Source organism: Aricia agestis, chromosome 2 (assembly GCF_905147365.1).
Source record: "Aricia agestis chromosome 2, ilAriAges1.1, whole genome shotgun sequence".
Taxonomy (NCBI): domain Eukaryota; kingdom Metazoa; phylum Arthropoda; class Insecta; order Lepidoptera; family Lycaenidae; genus Aricia; species Aricia agestis.
The window spans coordinates 13,697,948-13,719,806 of NC_056407.1; the positions used below are offsets into that span (position 1 = coordinate 13,697,948).

General features: G+C 36.9%; 1 protein-coding gene across 1 annotated transcript; it reads left to right on the forward strand.

Moving 5' to 3' along the window:
* The first annotated feature begins 6,056 nt into the window (after window positions 1-6,056).
* LOC121739937 (DDB1- and CUL4-associated factor 8-like) lies at window positions 6,057-21,206 on the forward strand. The gene is made up of 11 exons (XM_042132563.1): window positions 6,057-6,390; window positions 6,458-6,812; window positions 6,896-7,059; window positions 7,468-7,641; window positions 7,940-8,115; window positions 9,592-9,764; window positions 11,891-12,068; window positions 17,355-17,479; window positions 17,691-17,886; window positions 20,583-20,702; window positions 20,994-21,206. The coding sequence occupies exons 1-11, from the start codon at window positions 6,267-6,269 to the stop codon at window positions 21,138-21,140; spliced, it is 1,932 nt and encodes a 643-aa protein (XP_041988497.1). The 5' UTR covers window positions 6,057-6,266; the 3' UTR covers window positions 21,141-21,206.
* The last annotated feature ends 653 nt before the right edge of the window (window positions 21,207-21,859 follow it).

The window sequence follows — 21,859 nt, forward strand, 5'->3', positions numbered from 1 at the left end:
AAGCGGAATCAGCGCCCCCAATGCGGGGGAAGAGAACTAAATCTGACGTAAACATGACGTTTGAAAGTTGCCATATTGGCGCTGATAGCAGTTGTGAGAGTACTTGGAACTAATACTAGTGATGACAACCAACAACGATTAAGCGGCCATTTGCAAGTTACGTCAGATTTAGTTCTCTTCCCCCGCATTGGGGGCAAAAATAGCAGTCATTTCAAAGGGTAGGTATCATAAGTCCATCGTACTTGTATGGAGGTCAGTGGCACTTAGTCAGCACTTGGTCAGCACTCAGCACTCAGCAGCCAGTTACGACATGGTTACTTCTTACGACTTACGCCAAAATTCGTTAATCGCGCGGAAACCGCACTTTTTTTGGGATAAAAAGTATCCTATACCTTTCTCGAGGGCCGAGAGTCGAGAGGCAGGACGAGTCGGACTCAGGCTGCAGGCATCCGCCACCCCGCACCAACATCAGCGATGCGTATCTTGGCTTGGCAGCCAGCAGTCAGAACTCAGCAGCTTAGATCAAATATATACTAGTAATCTGTGGCTTAGATAGAGTAAATAGGGAACATGCGAAGATGCGAATATAATATTTATGAAAATTTTGCTATTAAAACGTTAAAAAAATATAAAGAAGGGCCACTGCAAGGTTAATATTTTATAAAATATTGTTTTTTTTACAAAAATTACGAATTAAAAGTAACTTGAAACGGAACGGATTTTAAAACACCAATCAGCGTTCAGTGACGTCACACATGCTATCCCCGCGTTCCATTTAGCGTTAAAAACTATCAAAATGCCTCCATTTTGAGCGTTGTGATCGTTTTTAACGCTAAATGGAACGCGGGGCATGACAACTTTTTGAGAGGTACAGGTCACTTAACTAAAGCTGGCACGATCAACATATTTACACATTGCGCTTGTGTAGTGTCTGTGAATAAGCGTGCGGCGTGACGTCGTACTGCTTACGAATGATGAAATCATGAAAATCATGAAAAGTCTGCCCGTCTCCCTCGCGCGCGGTCTATTTTTTATTTTGCTACTGTTTATAAATACAGCGTGATGTTACAACCCAGTAAACACATTTACGTAAAATTTACGTCAGGGTGACATCATGTTAAGTCATGATTACGTAAGATATCGGTCACATATGAATCATATACAAGTCACTATTTCATACCTCCTGACGTAACACTTTTTACGTAAAACATTGACGTAAATATGACGTCTATTTTACGTCATTATGACTTACCTGACGTCAACCTGATGTATTAATGATGTCATGATGATGACGAGTTTTTTTATCCCCTAAAATTACCTTCATGTGATCTTAAATTGACTTCAATGTGATTTAACTGACGTCGAGCTGACATAACAATTTGAATCTTTGTTTTCATTACCATGCGACTCTAAAAATTTTAACATTTATTCCATAAAAAAGCCTCTTCAAATAATTGTATAACTGTTAGCTCAAACTTTATAAAAGCCAAATGTTTATGTTTTTTTAAAACCCAATTGTAATTATTTTATCACTATGGCTTTATTGCAATATAATAATTAACTTAAAAATTTCTTTATATTATTTTCTTTATCTCAAATTCAATACCATAATCCTTTCCTTTATTTCACGAGCATAGAGTATAAGTATAATAATTTTCATACAAGATGTAAGGATATGATGTTTTTTTTACATCAGTTTTACGTAAAAATGGGGACTTTTGTCTTACATAGAAGTGTGATGGTAATATTATATCATTTCTACATCAGTAAACTGATATGTACCTTATGTAATCATATGACTTACTAATTACATAAATGATACATCAAATTATAACTCGAATATGACGTCACAGCATGATGATAATATGATGTAATATGGACGTAACAGTCAAGTCACAAAAATGACATCACATAGAAGTCAAGTTTTTATGTCAAATCGAGGTCATAGTGATGTCATACAACATGAAATCAAACATAGTCACTATTATGTCATACCTACGTAAAATTTTGTGGACCTCTGTGTGACCTATGTATGACGTCATTTTAAAGTCATGTGTTCACTGGGAAGTCAGTCACGTCACACGTGTGATCGGCGCGCGGTCGGCGTTCGGGACTCTAGTCTACCTACAAAATCATTAATTATTTTTAAACATACTGTATACTTAGTGAAATTGCATAAGTGTGAGTACTGTAAACGTGCCAGCTTTAGTTAACTTATTTACTAACCTATACGATCAGGTGGCGCCATTATCAAAAAATAAAAAATTTCATTTAAGTGACCCATTCACTATCCTGCATTGCAGGATTGTGATTTGTAAATGGTGATGCAGGCCTGCGACACCATTCACTATCCTACATTAGCCGGCAGACTGCATGGGCCCTTTAAAGATACGCGCACAGTTTGTCGGCGCGTGCCGGGGCGGATCGGGGCTTAGCGCAGCGCAAAATGCGCTATAGCACACTATTGCCGGGCCGGGTCACATCGCATTGACGGATTTTGAGTACTTTGAATAGCTCCAGTGTGACCACTCTTAAATCACTCGTGACTCGATATATCAAAAACGTTGCTATATTCTACTAAAATCTACTAGACCGTGTTTTAGCTTCTACCGAAAATCTACCTTTATTAATCAATGTATTCTACGTGGTTGAAACTAAAATAAAACTAAAATGTTTATATGGACTCTCTTCATTATACATTTTAAATTTTTATAATATTATTTGTTATATTATAATATCGATCTTCTATTAAAATTTACAAAAAATTTTGGACTACTAAATCGCCATTCATTTGACCTCAAATCTACCAAAAAGTGGAAATCTATGTGAAGTGTGGTAACACTGTTGCCGGGGCGCAGCGGGTTTGTCGGGCCTTGTCGCATGCCGCTGCGCCCCGACACAGTGTGCGATACGCGCATCCGCTTCCATAGAAATTGTATGGAGGCGGATTTTTGCGATGAGCCCCGTCACGGCCCGTCTCAATGTGCTCACTCCTTAACAGTAGTGATGTCATACAGACTATAGATCCGTTTTGGCGCCAAAATTTAAATTGTCAATTTTAAACCGCATTTTTTGCAGTAAATTCCAGTGTTTCAAATTTTTAAATGTATGTGTGGTCTATTATAAATGATATGGAGTTCTTTAAAATAAACAAAAAATTACAATATCGCATCTTCCCTTTCCCTATTGTAAAAGAACTATCCACCTATCGTACAAAATATAATATAATATACTACCTTGTATCGCTTCTCGGCCTTTTAGCTAAGATTAAAGTGTAGGGTAAATTCTAAATTACTAGCGATTAGACGGTACCAGTCATTGAACAAAATCATAAAGCACACTTTAAAGTTTAAATATTACTTAATAAATTAACCTTATTAAACCTTAATAAATTAATTAGGTTTAAAATAATAACACAATATATTCTATTAAGGTTGCCCGTGTCTGTGCCTGTTTTTAAAGAAATAGAAAGCCTGATTTTAAAGCAAAATAGGTAGTTTTAAAATTTAAACTTTTAAAGTAACCTTATAATTTATATTGTGTTTTTGTGCTGTCCAATGACTAGTAGTTAGTGGTTCGGAGAGTAATTTGTATTCTGTGTTAGTGGTACCTAAAGTCTGGCTAGCGAAAGATGAGACTGGAAAAAGGCGGCAAATTAAAAAAATCTACGTATGGCAACCATAGAGTATACATTATAGCAAGCTAATGGCAACCTTGTCTATAGTCGGAATTATAGTTTTGATACTTGATTATTTATGACAATAATATTATATTTTAGTTTGGATAATTCATTTCAAGAATGAGTTTATTGTTGTTGTATAATTGTTTGGTTAAATTTTATTTTGCAATACATTTCATTGTGTTTTGTTTTTGACGAAAACTCTTGCATGTTTTTGTCGGAGTATTAAAACTTCTTCTTTAATACTTACCGTACATCATGAAATATATTACAAAATATAATTTAATTTAAATGTTAAATATTTTCCTATATTATATTATTACTCGCAAGCATCATAGATTGTATTAATTAAGTATATTCAAATATGTTTATTTAATACATACTTGTACATGCCTGAAACTAATAACCCTCCCTTGCAAGTTGATTAAAAACCAAGGATTAAGGGGAGATGAATAAACAACACAGAAAATCAAAGGTTGCGGAATTTTTTTCGCATTTTATATAAACATTGGAAAGGTTGTTTTTATAAAGTTTATTTACAATTGACTAAAATATATAGGTGTCATTTTGTTTGACAACTTTTTGCCATCTTGTTGGTAGGGACACGATCCCATTGCTATAAAAATTTTGGGGCTTCTGATGAAAAAACTGCGACAAGTGGTTTTGGCAGTCCTCTTGTGATGTCAACCTGACACTGCCTTAGGAATCCTGCAGCGATTGAAACAGGTAGAAATCTGAAGGTGCAAAGTCAGGACTATACGGCGGATGCATTAACACCTCCCAGCCAAACTCCCGTAACCACACGCCTTTATTTATGTGGCCTTCTTTTTTAATCCTTTTCAGGGTACAAACACTGACATCTGAAAATATGTTCATAAATAAAGTTAGCATTCAATAACAAGGTTGCTTTCAGATATATTTTTTTTTGTAACGTCAGGGTCTTACCGGTCTAAGAAGAAATCTCATCATGGAACTGATTTTGTCTTTAAACACTCGTCTTGGAACATATTACATAATATCTCATATTTTATTTATGCTTGATATTTTAACTTGCATAACTGAATCCTTTGCATCATTCATGTTACCTGCAAAACAATAAATTCAATTACATGATAAATAATATTGATTTTAATTAATTGTAATTGAAAGTATCAAAATCTTTTACCTGTACTTACCAATGCACTGGGATATTTCATGTAAACAATCTTGTTTTTGTTTAAAAATTGCATCCTTTTCACTTCTTTTTTGTTCGTATTTACTAATCATAGCTAAAAACAGTTTTCGCAAATCTCTTTTCAAAGTTTTCGTTACGTTTAAATTAGAAAATCACGTAAACCACAGAAATATTTTTCATTTTGACACATAAACAACAGATGCTATAGGTGACACTGACGTTAATGACAGTGTTACCATAATCAGTTTTGGAATAAAAAGCCAGTCTCATCTTTCGCTAGCCAGACTGCCCTACTGTCCAATCACTACTGTTCTACTGTCCAATCACTAGTCATGTTCACCCTATAATCTATATACGATTATGAATATTATTCGGTGTGGGACATCACTAAATAAATATATAAAAAAATGTCGAATGACAATGAGGGATTTTCATTTATATTTTTTAATTTTAATTTTAACAATCTTAACTAGATAGTGTAAGGATAGACACTTCTAGATTTTCTATTGGTTCTTCACCGATCTGAAACTATCTGCAGGTTGGTATCACTGACTACATATGGGTTGTTTCCAAAAAATATCAGTGCACTGTCAAGTGTGACTTAAATCAAAATATCTTAAACCTAAGCGATCATTGGCCTAAGCGATTAGGCCAGTACACTGGTAATAGTTTAGGAGCACGCTGACATAATAAAAACTTGTCAAACTGAATCTTGACAACTGAAAGAGTTTTGGCATGTCACTTTCAAACTTCTTCTACTTTTTATTGTTGGTGTGGTTTTTATTATTTTTTCCCAAATTGTGGTTTTTGGGTTTTTGATATTCATTATTGGTGAAATATTAGCCATTAAATATCCGTTATCTTGCACAAGTGCAGGTAAGAGGTTGTCAAAACCAAAATGTATAGTTCCTGTGACATTTGGTGTGAATATCGGTAAATAGGGCTATTTCTTCCGTGACTTTTAGCTAAAACATCGTTATAATAACTTTATTATCCTATTCATTGGAATATTATTGCGTCTTTTTCAAGTTGAAATGTATCAAGTTTTACATTCTTTTGCCCAGTTTTTTAGCAATTATTGATGGTATTCCCTGGTATTACCGATAGTTGTCTACCCGTACGCCATCTAGTTACTAAAATGGAAACTGTTTGACAATCAAATTAAAAAAATAGGAAAATCCCTCATTTTTGATATTGCAACAGGCAACTGCACTCAAAAATAGAACAAAAATTAAATCTTCTAAAGGTCCTCACTCCACTCCTCAATCCTTTTATAGATTTTTATTAGCTTAATTTAATTAAAATTCCAGCTGTAGCTTTAAGAATATCAATTTCTCAGAGCTAATATTTACTAGTGATACTAACACTGTGCTACGAGTGTTTGATTTTTCGTATAATTACGACGTAACTGAAATGGAAGAAAATTCATCGAGTGACGACGAAATGAAAACACCGTTGAGACCCCAATTAGGTGGAAAAAAGATAAAACTGAACGATGGAAGCTCTCAAGATAGTTTAAAAGAATCGGATGCTTTAGGTACGTGTACGCATAAAAAATATGTTTTATTACGGGCTTATTAAGTAAAAAGTATTGTTGTTTTCAGCTTCTGGGAGTAAGGACGAACCAGAAGAAAACGTAGATAGCGGATTGTCGGCCGATAAGTCTGAAAGTACAAGTAACGATGACAAGGTCGAAAGTCTAGTGACAATGGGACCAATGAACGAAGTTGTTTCAGTTGCACCTTCCAGCAGTAACGTAAGGACCATCCTTTTGAATATCCGCAGACCACGTCGAAGTAGGAATTATAGGAAGCGAAAGACCCCAGGTGCAGATTCAGACAGTAACACTTCGAGGGATTCTGATGATTTGTCCGGTGATGAAAATCAAGATAGGACAATTGATAATATCCTTTCCGATGAGGACAGCAATTCCGAATTGTCAGAAGAATCACATAGTGTGTAAGTTACTAATATTACATTTGTGTTGTAAATTCAATATGCAAAAATCTATTTTTGTGCTAAAAAATATTATTTTCAAGCAGTACAACCAGTACTAGCAGTTCTGCTGTAGAGACTGATGAGGATAACCTCAGGTCGGACAGTGATGACAGTCCATGGCTGAGAATGGATGAGGAAGAGGAAACTGGAAAGAAACCATCAGTGCTCTCAAAAACTAGACCAAAACATTCATATATTATTTTAAGAGGTGAGTAACCCAGATAACATCTATTGACTTCTGTCTGTACTCTTATTGTATTCAATAAGAGTACAGACAGAAGTTAATCAAGTACTATCATTATCAAAGTACTCACACTTTATATTAAATACTAACCCTCTGGACAATAAAATAGTTATATGATAAATGTTCTTATTTTCAAGCAAATATTCCAATGCATCAGTCACAATTCACAAGTAAATGAAATGAAGTTTTATTTTCAAATTGGTTATAAATTAACACTTTTAGAATGTCTACATGATACCTACCACTACCTACAAGAAAACCCCTTTACCAAAAAGATGGGAAAATTACTCTTTAAAAGTAATGCTTATTGATTGAGTAGGTACATGTTTTTGTTGGCAAGGTGGTTAGATTATTATGTATATTTTTTTTCAGAGATAATAAATAGGGAGATGGGCTTGACATTTCCCTATGGCAAAAAGGTACAAGATGATGTGATTTTTGAGCAAAAGTTTTATGGTTCTCTACATGCTGTATATAGAATGGAATATTTGCATAATTTAATTAAACATAAGGGATGTGTTAATTCAATTAATTTTCATCCAGAAGGTAAAATTACTTTATAATTATAATTTTTAAAATTAAATAATATTGAGAATGCCATTTACATCCATACCAATATCATAAATCCAGAAGTATGTCTATCTTTCTATCTCTTTAGGCCCAAACCGCTAAGTAAATTTTGCTTAAATTTGAGATACTTTGGGTCCAGGGAAAGAACAAAGGATACTTTTATCCTGGAAAGTGTACGGTCCCCGTGCGATAACCAAAGTTTGACACAATGGAGCTGTGGGCATCAACCAATATTGTGTACATTTAATTAATTGATGTTGTTTTTATTATGCAGGACGTTTACTGGCATCTGGGTCTGACGATACACATGTGATTGTTTGGGACTGGGCCAAAAAGAAAGTCTTACAGAATATTAAGACTGGTCACAAATCTAATGTATTCCAAAGCAAATTCCTGTATCTGAATGCTGACAGTCAAATTAACCTAGCAACATGCGCTAGGGATGGTCAGGTATATTTTTATTGAAATAATGTTGTTTTATTTATTTGAAGATAATAGAACCATATCTATGTCTATAAAAGACAAAAAAAATATAATTTTTAAAAGAAACATTCTCAATCCAACGCTGCTTTTTAATACAGATTGATATTTTCAAATTCCTTTCATATTCCTGGCATACAGGCTTTGACCTCCTATTGAGCTTGATGATAAAACTTATTTTTTTTTTAATTCAAAACTTACAGGTATCATGGCTTTCTCCCACTAACTCTAGACTCCCTAACTTTGTGAGATTTTGAACTTTGTCACAATCTCACGAGTTTATAATATTTTTTATTTATTTATATCAGGCTACATAGGCCCATACAATATATATGTCGCAGCCGACTGGTTTAAATAGCCGTTCAATCAAACAGCTAGCCCTTTGACTGAACAACGCCATTCAAGCTTTTATATTGAATATTTTAGTAGCTCAAAACGTTCTACACTACAGCTGATTCAAAAGGCACCGTCTAATTGAAGTAGTTCAGCGCGCACTTCTGCGGCGCTAGGTGCGTTTTATTTACAATATGGCGTCAACTAGCAGGTGTTTGTTAGTCTTTGTGGTTGTTTTTCGGAAAGAAAGTAGTTAATAAAAGTTACAAGTGTTATTACAGAGACAAAAATTGTGGAGGCACATACGAGTGAATTAAAATTTCAACAAATATTCGAGGAGAAATTACGGGATTATGAAATGGATGGACGCAGCCTCCCCCGAAAGGAGGGTTCGGGGGGCATAGCCCCCCGTCAAAACAAAAACAAACACAATCCAGAAAGTCCAAAAGTTGGTTAGGTTAGGTTAGAACTTAGACCACAACACAGAGGAAGCCGAGTGAGCGCAGCGAGCGTGCTGCGGCAGCAGCCGGCGACCGCCGTCAAATAAAAGGGGGGCTCGGGGGGCGCCAAAACAAAAACAAACCAGTTGGCTAAGCGTCGTCTAGCTGTAGTGTTGAACGTTGTAGTCAACAAGTCGGCTAAACGATGTATAGCTGTGTGATTGAATGGCGTTGTTCAGTCAAAGGGCTAGCTGTTTGATTGAACGGCTATTTAGACCAGTCGGCTGCGACATATACCTTAATGACTAACATACATATAAATTATATACACTTAATAACTAAACGTTATCACGATGTTATCGGCGACGTGACGCGCGCTTCATTCCGGAGTCTCCCCCGGAACCTTCGGTAGACCACATCAGTCGGCCAGAATTCCTCCGCTTCGAAGGTCGACAGAAGATGCGTCGGCACTCTCACCACAAAGGAACTGAAGTTGACTTTGTGGCGAGACTGCAGACCTTCGACCCTCAAGTGGAGGGATGTCTTCTTACTGATGTAGTTCAGGACGTCCTCGACCTCCATGGACCAGTGCAGGCGAGATATATACAGGGGCGTCGCGGGGACCTCGCTCCGCAGAGCAGAATAATAGTGATAGAAGTGATAATGTTGTCAGGTACGTCTGATCCAAGCGGGCGGATCCGGCGGCACATCCCGCCGGCGTATAGCTGCACACTCGCGCGCCGCACACAAGCTGCACGTGAGCGCCGCCGAGCCGCACGTCGTGTTGTCCGCAGGCGAAGACGGCCTCGTTCTCCGTGCTGACGTCCGCCATGATAGACCCAGCAAGTGAGTGTGACCTATATCTCTGTTTCACATTGACACTATTAGCATGTTGTCTGTCTCACTCTTGCACACAAGCTGCACGTGAGCGCCGCCGAGCCGCACGTCGTGTTGTCGGCAGGCGAAGATGGCCTCGTTCTCAGTGCTGACATCCGCCACGATAGACCCAGCAAGTGAGTGTGAGCTATAGTGCTGTTTCACATTGTCACTATGGGCATGTTTTCTGTCTCATTCTCGCTCACAAGCTGCGCGTGAGTACCGCAAAGTGTATCGCATTGTTCGATTCTTATTTTGTTAAATTTTGCCAAGGTCACGCAGAAAGTTTTTCAGTTTCTAATAACTTCATAGTTATAGGTTTATTGAAGTTTTTTTTAATGGGCTTTTGCCCACCATACATTATCACCACGGTATCCCCTGTTATGCTTGGATGGACAGCAGTATTCAACCACAACAATCATTTGATATAATCTTAGGAAGTCCGAGGGACATGCTAAAACTGGCTTGGGATCAGAAAAGAAAATAAATCAGTAGATATTTTCTCTGAATCTTGATGTCGATCGCAGTCATTGAATGAAAATTTGAAACCATTTAATTAACAGTTAAAGACTTGACAAGTTAGCCTTAAGGGAATTAATCTCAATCCAAAACGATAACCTTGCACACAACCAAAGACCAAGCGTATACGCATCGCAATAAGATTCATTTTAGCTTAGCATAAAACTGTAGTTACTAGGGGCGGATCTTCTCTATATTTCATGTTTTTTTAAATATCTTTGGAAATAAATATTAAGAAACAAAATTGTTTGGTTCAGAAGATTTTAATATAGATTTACTAACAATTTATCCAGATAAAATGTATAATTGTCCTAGTTAATACTTATATTTCGATAAAATAGATTTTTGTCGGAGGTGTGTTTGTAAATTAATTACAGCCAAAGTCTAACGTTTTATTAAAATGTTTATGGTTTAAGGTATTTTAAATATTGTGCTTTATATCTCATATTTTTTACATTTTTGTTATTATATTGGAACTAGGTAAACCGGGAGTCACGGAATAACAAACTGGGGTTTAACCTCGCCTTAAGACATTAACCGATTCGTTGCGGATGACACGTTTCAGTGCCATCACTTTTTTGCGTGTGGCGTTGGGCACGGATGTGTGTCATTTTAAAATCAATGATAACTCCTTCAATTAAGCTTTTAGAAAGTTTTTGCCCAGGATCAAACTATCTTCACTTTTTATGTATATTAATCTCGTAGCCTTCGTTTCTGGGTATTGTAAGATTTTTTATAGAATAGGGCCCACCAACCTTTTTGAAAGTTGCGTTTATTTTGTAATGAAGCGTCATATTATGATAATAAATTATAAATGTGTTATACAACGAACAGGTTTCAGAATAGGGTATAGGGATATATATACAAGAATATACACAAATTTTTGAAAAGTGTATCAATTAACTTCTATAGTGCTAATAAACTACTGTACAAAAATTTTATTCAATCGCTAAGTACCTTAAAATATGTATATGCTAATAATAATAGTTGAAATTTTTACGAGGAAAACCAAAATAAGATTTTTAGATCTAATTTAATCCCTCATAATCAAGCAAATCGTTAAAAATGCAAAATAAGTTAAAAAGGTAGCATAACTGTATTTAAAAAGTCACTTACCGTCCATTTTCAGAAATACACCTATTTTGCTACCTCTAATCACCTAAAACAGTGTTCCGGACCGTTCACGTCTGATTTCGAATGCAAATTAAAAGCATTAAGGCTTTGAACATGTAAAAAATTGACAAAATACTGTTTTCTTTTCCGCATGGCTGAAGACACAGATGCGTGTTATCTAACCGTATGGCGCTGGGCACTGAACAGTGTCACGTAATTTTTGTTCTACGCCACAGTTAGAAGTTAGCAAAATTAGACATCGCAACGAATCGGTTAAATGTTACAGTCAGTGGTTGGTTGTTGGTCGACGAACGAGTTGGTATTTTGTCATTAAATTAATTTATTGGATGAAAATTCAATAAATTCGCTAGTCATTCAATCAAATAGCAGATTCAACTAGATGATTGCGACATTCCATTATATTTATTGTCTAAACCTATATTATCATTACGTATGTATTCCAGATTGATCCACGTCCGTCAGTCTGGCAGCTTCATCCCGCTGTACAGCGTGGCTGGTCACCCGCTGTGCTCCCACGAGCTGCTGCTGGCCGGCCGCGACCGCTTCCTCCGAGTGTACGACACGCGACACCCCCTCAAACCCCTCGCTAAATACTGCCCCGGAGAGTTCTTGGACTCCACGGTAATTATTCTAATAAAAAAAAAAGTTTTTCTCTAATACTGCCCAGAGAGTGCTGGGACTTCATAGTAATTATTCTAATAACAAAATTAGTTAATAGAATAATTTAATTAGGTACAGTTTTCGTGCCTTGTCCAAAGAATTCTATTTAAACTGAGGTAGAAGTGCTGTACTCTACGAAATGTCATTTGAAAAGCAATCCTAAAACAATACATTCAAAACATTACTCACACACAGAAACTAAAAGAATATCCGTAGTCAAGTGCGTGATGCCAATATTATTTTGTAACAAGAGTGACAAGGATGCAGGCCTATGACATTCGGTCATACCGAACGCAAGCGTAACTCCCCGAAGATCAAACGCCCGCAAGCACTGACTGCAAAAAAGTCTATTACATAAATTAAGATTTTTTTTTTGTTATTAAGTTTATTGTTTTTTATAATAATATTAATTAAACTTAAACTACAACTTACAATTAACTGGTATTTAATAGTACCTGCGAAGGGCGTGCGCGGGTGAGGTCAGTGTGAAGCGGGAGGGTGGTCGAATGCATTGTATATATATTATTTTACCGTTAGAATGCGGAATATGTTAATGTTCAAATTAACTAGGTAATCTGCAGATTTCCTGATACCATCCGGTAAAGTGAGAAATTTAATTCAAAAAAGCTAATTTTTGTACTTTACCTAGTTAGTTTGCATAGTAACGAATGGTACATCGTTGAATTGCGGAAGACAGTGAACTAAACACTTTTGTTACGCTCCTTCGCTGGAACTGCACCCCTCTGTTCCTATGTTCGACGATTTGGTCTGTTATATTTTATCAGTTGAGTAACATTAACAACAACAACATTGAAGTTAATATTGAATATTTTATCCTTTGTTTATTTTTTTCTTATTATGGCGCTTCGGCTATATAACCATGGCCAGTGTCAAATAAGTGGCGGGAAAACTATGTTCTTGTAACAATTTTTAGCATCGATTTTCTATTTGGCAAAGTCCAAAGTCTAGTCAAAGTAAAAGTCAATGCAGTCAAGGACTCAAGTCGGTCGATTCAGTAAAATCGTAGATGCTTTACTAAAACTTTCGATTGAGTTTAGGAGGGAACACAAAAGGCACGTTTCTGGAACTTGTATCACTGGCATGTACACTTGTGCATGATAATAAATATGTAATGGTAAATATTCTACCAATAAAACACATTAAAAACCCAGAACAATCTTAGGAAATTAATACAAAACCCATTAACGTCACTCTTTCACATTCTAGGCTAAACTCTTCCTTCGTTTATGTCCTAAAAAATGTTGACTTAAGCATGTTAACCTTATAGCTACCACACACGCTACGGTCTACCGGAGAGGTCACCTGCAGGTATGCCTGCGCAGGTGTCACTCGAAACAATTGATTCTCGATTTTGCGCCGGTCGAATGCGCAGGTCCAAGCAACTGCACAGGTCTATTCCCACACACATTCCGATTTACTTGCTCAGGCATACCTGCACAGGTAGACCTCACCGGTAGAACGTTGCGTGTATGGCTAACATTAGACTGTTTTTAATTGTTTATTATTGTTTTTTTTTTTCTAGTTGATTTGATCTGTTATATTTTATCAGTGCAGTAATATTTTAGTTACTTTAATTTTAATATTTTATTCCTTTGTTAATGTCCTAAAAATTATATTCAATAATCCCTATACCTACAACTAAATAATATGATTTATTCAAACAAGAACCTGTTTTATGCAATTTACCGTATGCATGGTCGGTAGTCTGCAAATTACCTAGATATTCTGCAGATTATCTAGTAATGTAAGAATAGTATCAATTTTTTGCACTTTAACTGACTCACCCAGTAAATCTGCAGAATACCGCGTTATTTTGCACTCTAACTGGCTTACGTAAATTAACGGTAACATATACAAACATACATACATACATACATACATACATACATACATACATACATATATATATATATATATATATATATATATATATATATATATATATATATATATACATAGCCTGTGAGACACATAACTCTTACTTTTTGCTTTGCTGTAGCCAGGTAAAAATTATTCATCTATTGTGAATAACTATGATAGTTACCTGTGAAAGGTAATCCCTGACGGTTTATTTGATTTATTTGTATATTTTTTACAAAATCTTAAAACACAATATAGCATTTTGCCCTTTGATTACATTTAGTATCTGAAAAAAAAAAACTAAGTTTGTTTTAAAAATGTCTTTGCTAACCGTACACACTTGCATACGACCGTCGCGTACAGCGCGCCAGTGAAGACTGACTGCAACGGTGTGAATTAGCTCTATTGGAACGGCGGAAAATTTGATGCGTATGGCCCGTCTACATCAGTTTAAATAGAAGTCTTTGGCCTTGTCTTACAGTTGTGACATTATCAATCAATACCGCCACTATTTTAAATAATTACAAAGTCTTACTACTCACTTAATATACTTTATCTCATTCACTAATGTGAGTGCTGGGCTTTATGTTAGCGATGCTGTTTATTATTATAGAACAGGGGTTCCCAATCCTTTTCAGCCTTTGGCGCAGTTACACGTCACGATTTATATCTAGCTATTAGAAAAAGATACATCCTGCTAATATTATAAAGGCGAAAGTTTGTTTGGATGAATAGATGTTTGATACTCTTTCACGCAAAAACTACTGAACGGATTTTAATGAAACTTTACAATAATATAGCTTATACATCAGAATAACACATAGGCTACAATTTTAACCGACTTTCAAAATAGGGGAGGTGTTATGTTTGTTCTATGTCTAGTTTAGTAAATTTAATAATAATTAAACTTTTTAATCGGGACTTAACGCGACTTATTTAAGTAGTAATGCTACTACGAGTACACTTTTTAAGAGTACTTTTTCTCGACGTTTCGGCCGTGTTGCAACGGCCGTGGTCACGAGGGGACTGCAGGGCGCGACGTCTTCGTTTGCACCGGGCGGTCTAACGGCGGAAAAATGTTAATCTATACTATTATAATATTATAAATGTGAAAGTATCTCTGTCTGTCTGTCTGTCTGTCTCGCTTTCAAGCCAAAACTACCGAACTGATTGTAATGAAATGTATACAGATAGTCTAAAGCCTGAGAAAGGACATAGGCTACTTTTTTACCGGAAAAAAGCGTTGTAAGGGGGTGAAAATGCGTAAATTTGTTCAAATTAAGTTAGTTCCAAAAATTCATAATAGATGGCGCCGTGCGTCTCCTACATCGCGCTAACGCTTGCCCAAAAGTCTTTCTATAAGAGGTGGTATTATCTTACATTTGACTTTCGATTTTTTTTCGATTGTTATTTCCTTTTTACGTTATTTAAAATCAGTACTTTATCTATGCAGTGACGACTGACGTAACCTTAACTCTTAAGTCTTAAGGCTTAAACCTATCAATGATAATTAGTTTATGGGTAAAGTTGTGTAAATGGGGGGCTAAATAAGCTTAAAAATTTGGCATAAAATATAAAGTTTAATTAAAAAAATTGAAATATTATGTGCACACTTCACAGCTGTTTTGATTTAAGGGGTACCAGGGTTTTTTTATAAAAGGTTTTGACACCAATTTTGTTGACATCGCGCGCTATAAACAGAAGTCCACGCGGACGAAGTCGCGGGCAACAGCTAGTATTGAAATAAAATAAAAAATTAAGTGTGGCTCCCATACAAATTACACAATTTTTGTCCTAATTTTGCTCTATAATGGTGCGGAACCCTTCGTGGACGAGTCCGACTCGCACTTGGCCGATTTTTTTATGTTCAACGATTACTCCGCCGTTTGTTAACCGATTTTATTTTTTTTTCCTTTGGTATATAGGGTATCATATCAATTTGGTATTATATACACAAAAGTAGTGATCTGATGAAGGATCCATAAGCAATCGAGGGAACTCCTCAAAATTTATAGGGAAACATGTGGTGACTTCGGTTTCGTGAGAAGTATTCTAAGCATATGCTACCAACAAGTAAGATTTTGCATCGAGGTATACCAGTAGTGCTAGCACGGCGACCAGCGGAAATGCGAAAGTATGGACAAACTGTGGAAATAAACCTAAGGTGCCGTTCCGATCTTTTTACGTTCCGAAAAATTCAATTAAAATGCCACTTTATGACAGACTATAGTCACAAACTGTGGAGATAAACTTAAGGTGCCGTTCCGATCTTTTTTAGTTCCGAATAATTCAATTAAAAAGCCACTTTATGACAGACTATAGTTCTAAAAATTCAAATAATATCCTACATTATGACATATACTATAGTGTGTCATAAAGTGGCATTTTAATTGAATTTTTCGGAACGAAAAAAGATCGGAACGGCACCTTAGGTTTATTTCCACAGTTTGTCCATACTTTCGCATTTCCGCTGGTCGCCGTGCTACCGCTACTGGTATACCGTGGTTCGGAAGGTGCTGAGAGAACTCCTGATTCTTTATAGATACAAGTTTGGGAGTTTCGGCGTTGTTTTAAGAACGGAAAGCATATGCTACTATGCAAATTACATTCCTCATCATCAGTCATCACATCACTACCATATTATACCATGCATCGTCCCATGATTATGAGCCTATTATGTTATTGGTACTTTTCATAGTCTTTTAAATCGAGACTCGAGTTTGTCAAGCAATAATTAAAAAAAATCTATACTTAATATTCTGAAGAGTATGTTTGCTTGAACGCGCAAATCTCAGGAACTACAGGTCCGATTTAAAAACTTATTTCAGTGTTAGATAGCTCATTTATCGAGTAAGGTATAGGCTATATATTATCACGCTCAGACTAATACGACCGAAGAAACTCAGGAAAATGTGGGAAAAACGGGGGAAATATTAGAAAGGGTTTATCTCACGAACTACTGGAGCAATTTTTGTTGCAGTATTTGGCACAGATATAGAGTAGATAACGTGAAGGGAGTATAGCTATTTTTTATGGGAAAATGTACGGTTTCCGTAAAATTCCTAATTATCGCGGGCGAAGCCGCGCGCTAGTAATTAATAGACACATTTAATTATCATAGTTAGGTTAAGCAGGTAAATAATAATAAAAAATTATTTAATCATCTACCTGCTTTACATAATGTTATAATTTTATAATATTTGTGGTTTTGGATAATGACGGAGGATCCACTCACGGCGCCCCTCTTGCCTTTACACGTCGCACTTTGGGAACCCCTGACATAGAAGCTAGAATGCTAAAATGGTGACCACAGTTTTTATCCTACATTTTTAAATAGAAATAAGTTTTTATGTTAAATCGTTTCAGGGCAAAAAGAAGAAGCCAATGCATTTGACGTGCGCTATTTATAACCACGACGGCTCGGAGATACTAGGTTCCTACAATGATGAAGACATTTACTTATTCGACGCTAAAAAGGATATTCATGATGAGTAAGTGATTTATGTATGTTTTCCATAGTTATGTATGATAAATATAAGAAATTTCTGTCCGTATGAAAGTGCAATGACTAATATAATGCGATAATAATTTACCGCCCAATTATTGGTCACAGGCAGCATTGTAGCTGTCATTCTGGGTTATAGTTACGGCAATGTAATTTTTGGTTTCGGTCATTTCAATATTATCTTACATTATCTTCAGAGACTCAAACGACGGCAAAGACGGTTACACGCATCGGTATAGCGGCCACCGTAACAGTGCTACATACAAGGGCGTCGCATTCTTCGGGCCCAAGAGCGAGTACATCGTGTCCGGCTCCGACTGCTCCAATATCTACATCTGGGAGAAGAAGTCCGAGGCGATAGTGCAGTGGATGGAGGGAGACGTACATGGTGTGGTGAGTGTTTGACGTTAGCATGCAGTTACGAGGGGGCGGGGCTTGTCCAATCAGAGAAGTTGATTCATTGGCAGATGGCGGACCTACGTATTTTGATCGCTTTATGTGAAACCCAGCCGAAAGATGAGGTTGACATATTCTGACTAAATGACATAGGTCCGTCAACTACCTATCAATTTCTTCGTTGGTACAGTTTCGAGGGGGCGGGGCTTATAGAACAGAGGAAAGCCGAAAGACCCCCGACGCAAAAGCGATAGAGCCAGATGAAACAAAACACTACAATATAAATAATACTACCCCTACGCTCAAAGGCCCAGGAACAGCTTAAAGGCGAGACCGCACTAAAACGGCGCGACGCGACACTTTACTTTCCATAGGGTAGGCGTTCACGAGCGATCCAGATGGCTCTCGCGCTATTGGCTCTATACTCTATGTCGTGCCGAGCCAAATTGGCATGGCATTCACGAACACGCCATCGAGCCGTTCCATCCATTTGATCATGTTGAGTGTAGGCGTTGAGAGCACCGGACGTGTTCAAAATGGCGTCTTTCGCTCGCGAGTAACACCACTCACGAGCGCGCCGCGCCAATTGGCTCGGCGCAGTTGGAATTCCGTCGCGTTGAGCCGATCCATTAGGACCGACAGTGTTTTCACATTCATGGACGAATTTTGGATCGATAGTGTGCTAAATAGATTGATGGATCGCTCGTCAATGCCGGCCTTAATGTCGCGCCGTGTCGTACCGCATAGTGTCGCGTAGTGCGGTCTCACCTTGATGGCAGCTCTGGATTTATTTATAGGCAGTATAAGCTATGGCCTATGGGCGGCAGCGTCCTAAGGCGTCCTAGGGGGGTCGGCAGCATCCTAGAATGGCGGCAGAGTTCGCACATGGGGCGGCAAAATTGAAGTGGCCTATACAGTATACTCATAAAAGATATAAATCCGGCCCTGCTTAAGGGAGCAACATAATGCAGTACGCAGTACGCTGTACGAATGCTCGTATAAGGTGGTTTGACCACCACCGCCGTCGCCGGATCGACCGTCGTAAAATGCCATAGGCTATAGGTTTCATTTTGCTCTACGCTAGTGTTGCTAAAAATAGCATTAGCACATTATTGCTAATGCTATTTTTAATTTTATTTAAATTTTATAATTGCTAAAAATACGATTGCTAAAATGATCGTATTAGCAATATTCTGTGATCATGCCAAAAATCACGTCCGCGTACTTGCTAAATTTTACCCGATGCGAAATAATACTCGAAGCGAGCGGTGCGACGCAAACCGATAGTTCACGATGCCGCGATTTATACCAATTAGCAAAGCAATTATAGTACGTAGCATGTTATAACATGAAAATTAGCATGTTACGCCTCTAGTACATCGACGCTGCGAAACGCGAAATATCTGGGAAACAGGAATAGCATTAATTCCCATCACTACTCTACGCCACTACAAATCAGTGGCAGCATGGGTCGCTAGACCAATATCGGTCGATTTTACCGGACCAAAATAATCTCGTTTTCGGTGACGTCTCGGTGACGGCGGCGGAAGACAAAGGGCCAGCGGGGCTAAAATGGTCGCTTTAAAGAATCATGATATGAATCATAATATGATTCATTTTTCTAAAATTGCAAAATGCAACTCTGCTTGCAATTCATTTCTGTATTTTGTACTGACACAGAATATATATTAGTAGTACCAACAGAATTCCCACTCGTGAAACCCGTTTAAAAAAATAACAACTCATGCTACGATACTATAAAGTTCTAATTCCGACCGCGCAGTGCTAGGTGCCCACAATTATATTTGCCTACATGTGCGCTCTCTTTCTATCGCGTAAGAGGTACCCTTTCTGACGAAATCAAGATTGTCACCTTTTAGAAAATAAAATAATCTTCTTTTAATTACTGTAGCTACTAATAGCAAACTTTTTTATAGTAATAATCAAATTAGTAACCCAACGTATATTTTATAATAGTTTTATATTCGATTATAGTGTAGGAGCTGGTCAGGAATTTTTTACAACTTAAACATAGTAACTTGTGTTTATTTATGTGTAGTATGCGGTTTGTTTGTAACAAATTGGTTTATTTGCTATGTTTGTGTATTTTTCATCTTTTTTTTGTATTTTAAAGTCTTAAATTACTTTATTGAAATATTTCTTTGCCTTTTTCAATTGTTCATATTTATCAGATTGATAATGATTCTGTCACAGCGGTTAAATCAGTACGTAGATATATGTGAGTCCCTTGTGATCTGCCCCTTTAAAGGGGTACTTACAGTTCGATACCTAAACTCGCGAGTGGGACAGGCCTGGTACTGATTTGACATTTGTCAGTTTGACAGTTTTGACAATTCATTTGCTGAATTGATTGAGAGGAATTGCTAAATGTGACCATTTTAGCCCCGCACGCCACAAAACTGCGTTGCGGCGTCGTGTCGCAAAAACAACCTTTGAAAAGCAATGTAGTTTTTTGCGATGCGATGCCGCAACGCAGTGTTGTGGCCTGGCCCAAACGGCCTAACTTGATGTGTTAAAAGTTTAAATTTAAGAACACGATTGACATACTAAACTGTGTGATAAGTTGATAACATAATATTATTGTCGTTTAACGTGTGATACAATAAGCCTATTAGCTTCTTGGCAAGTAATTTGAGGATAATAATAATATCATCTTTGTTATAACTTCGCAGGTAAATTGTATCGAGTCGCACCCTAGGTTCCCTGTAATGGCTACCAGTGGTCTAGACAAAGATGTCAAGATTTGGATTCCGAAACGACAACAGGACCCCGACTATGCCGGATTAGAAAAAGTAAGACAACTTTGCGTTTTTCCTTAAGTAAATATAAATATTTCAAAGGTACAATTTAAAAGAAATTTCTATTCGTGATTTATCTTACGATCTTTGGTTACGTTACGGTTGGAAGGCCCATTTAATTATTATAAAGGACAAACTCGCATCGCAAGTCTTCGAATAGCCTTCTTTTTTGTCCTAACCTAAATGCTTTATAATGATACAGGTAAAAGTGTCCCGATTTCCACAAATTTTTGGCGCGTAGAAAGCGATGAAAAGCTAAAAATGTTGACGTCAACTTTTTTTCAGGTGGTACGTGAAAATAGCGTCAAAGCTACACCCCTGTTCAACGATTTTTTACCTACGTTCTATAGCGCGTTCCCCACTGATCGAGACGATGACCCGCCCTATGGAGGAAATATTGAGTTCGAAGGAAACGTGTGCACGGCCTTTTAGCACCGCCTTACTTATAAATTTAATAACTAATAACTTAATAAGTATGTAATGTAATCGATTTTTATCGATATAAAATCGATTACATTAAATTTAGAGGTCGCTAGTCGCCAAGGCAAGATCAGCTCCGCGTTTATTATTGAATTAAAAATAGTTAAACATCGATTTAAGTTTTAACTTAAGTTTCAATTTATACTTTAATACTCAAAGTTTGCGTGACAATGTTATCCAAAGTATCTACGAGTGATAAGGTGCTTTAAACTGTAATACAGAAAGTGACTGTGACTCTCAGTGATTGTGAACAAGATAGTGGCCCAGAAAATAATAGATTCCGTGAGTTAAGCTTGGAACATACAATATATAACTCTTAGTGCATCAAGCTCTATCAAACCGCTGTTAATATTCGACTCCATAATAATTATTACATGGACAAAAGTTTCAATTAATAACTCGATAATATTTATTATAATAAAAAATGTGGGTGGTATGTGAAAACAATACGCATTCAAATTCAATATCCTGACATCCAACAACGTTCAAACTATCTACATACTAGTACAACGTTTTTCGAAGCAACGTCATAACACGGGTGACCGAAGCGGAAGACTCTAAGGACAGTGAACGAATAGTACTGGGTTCGAGCCTAGCTTGCCGGCTGGTCTTTTTTCGATTTTCTGTTCCTTAAAATAAATATTCACGCTAATTATGGCTTCAAAGAATTG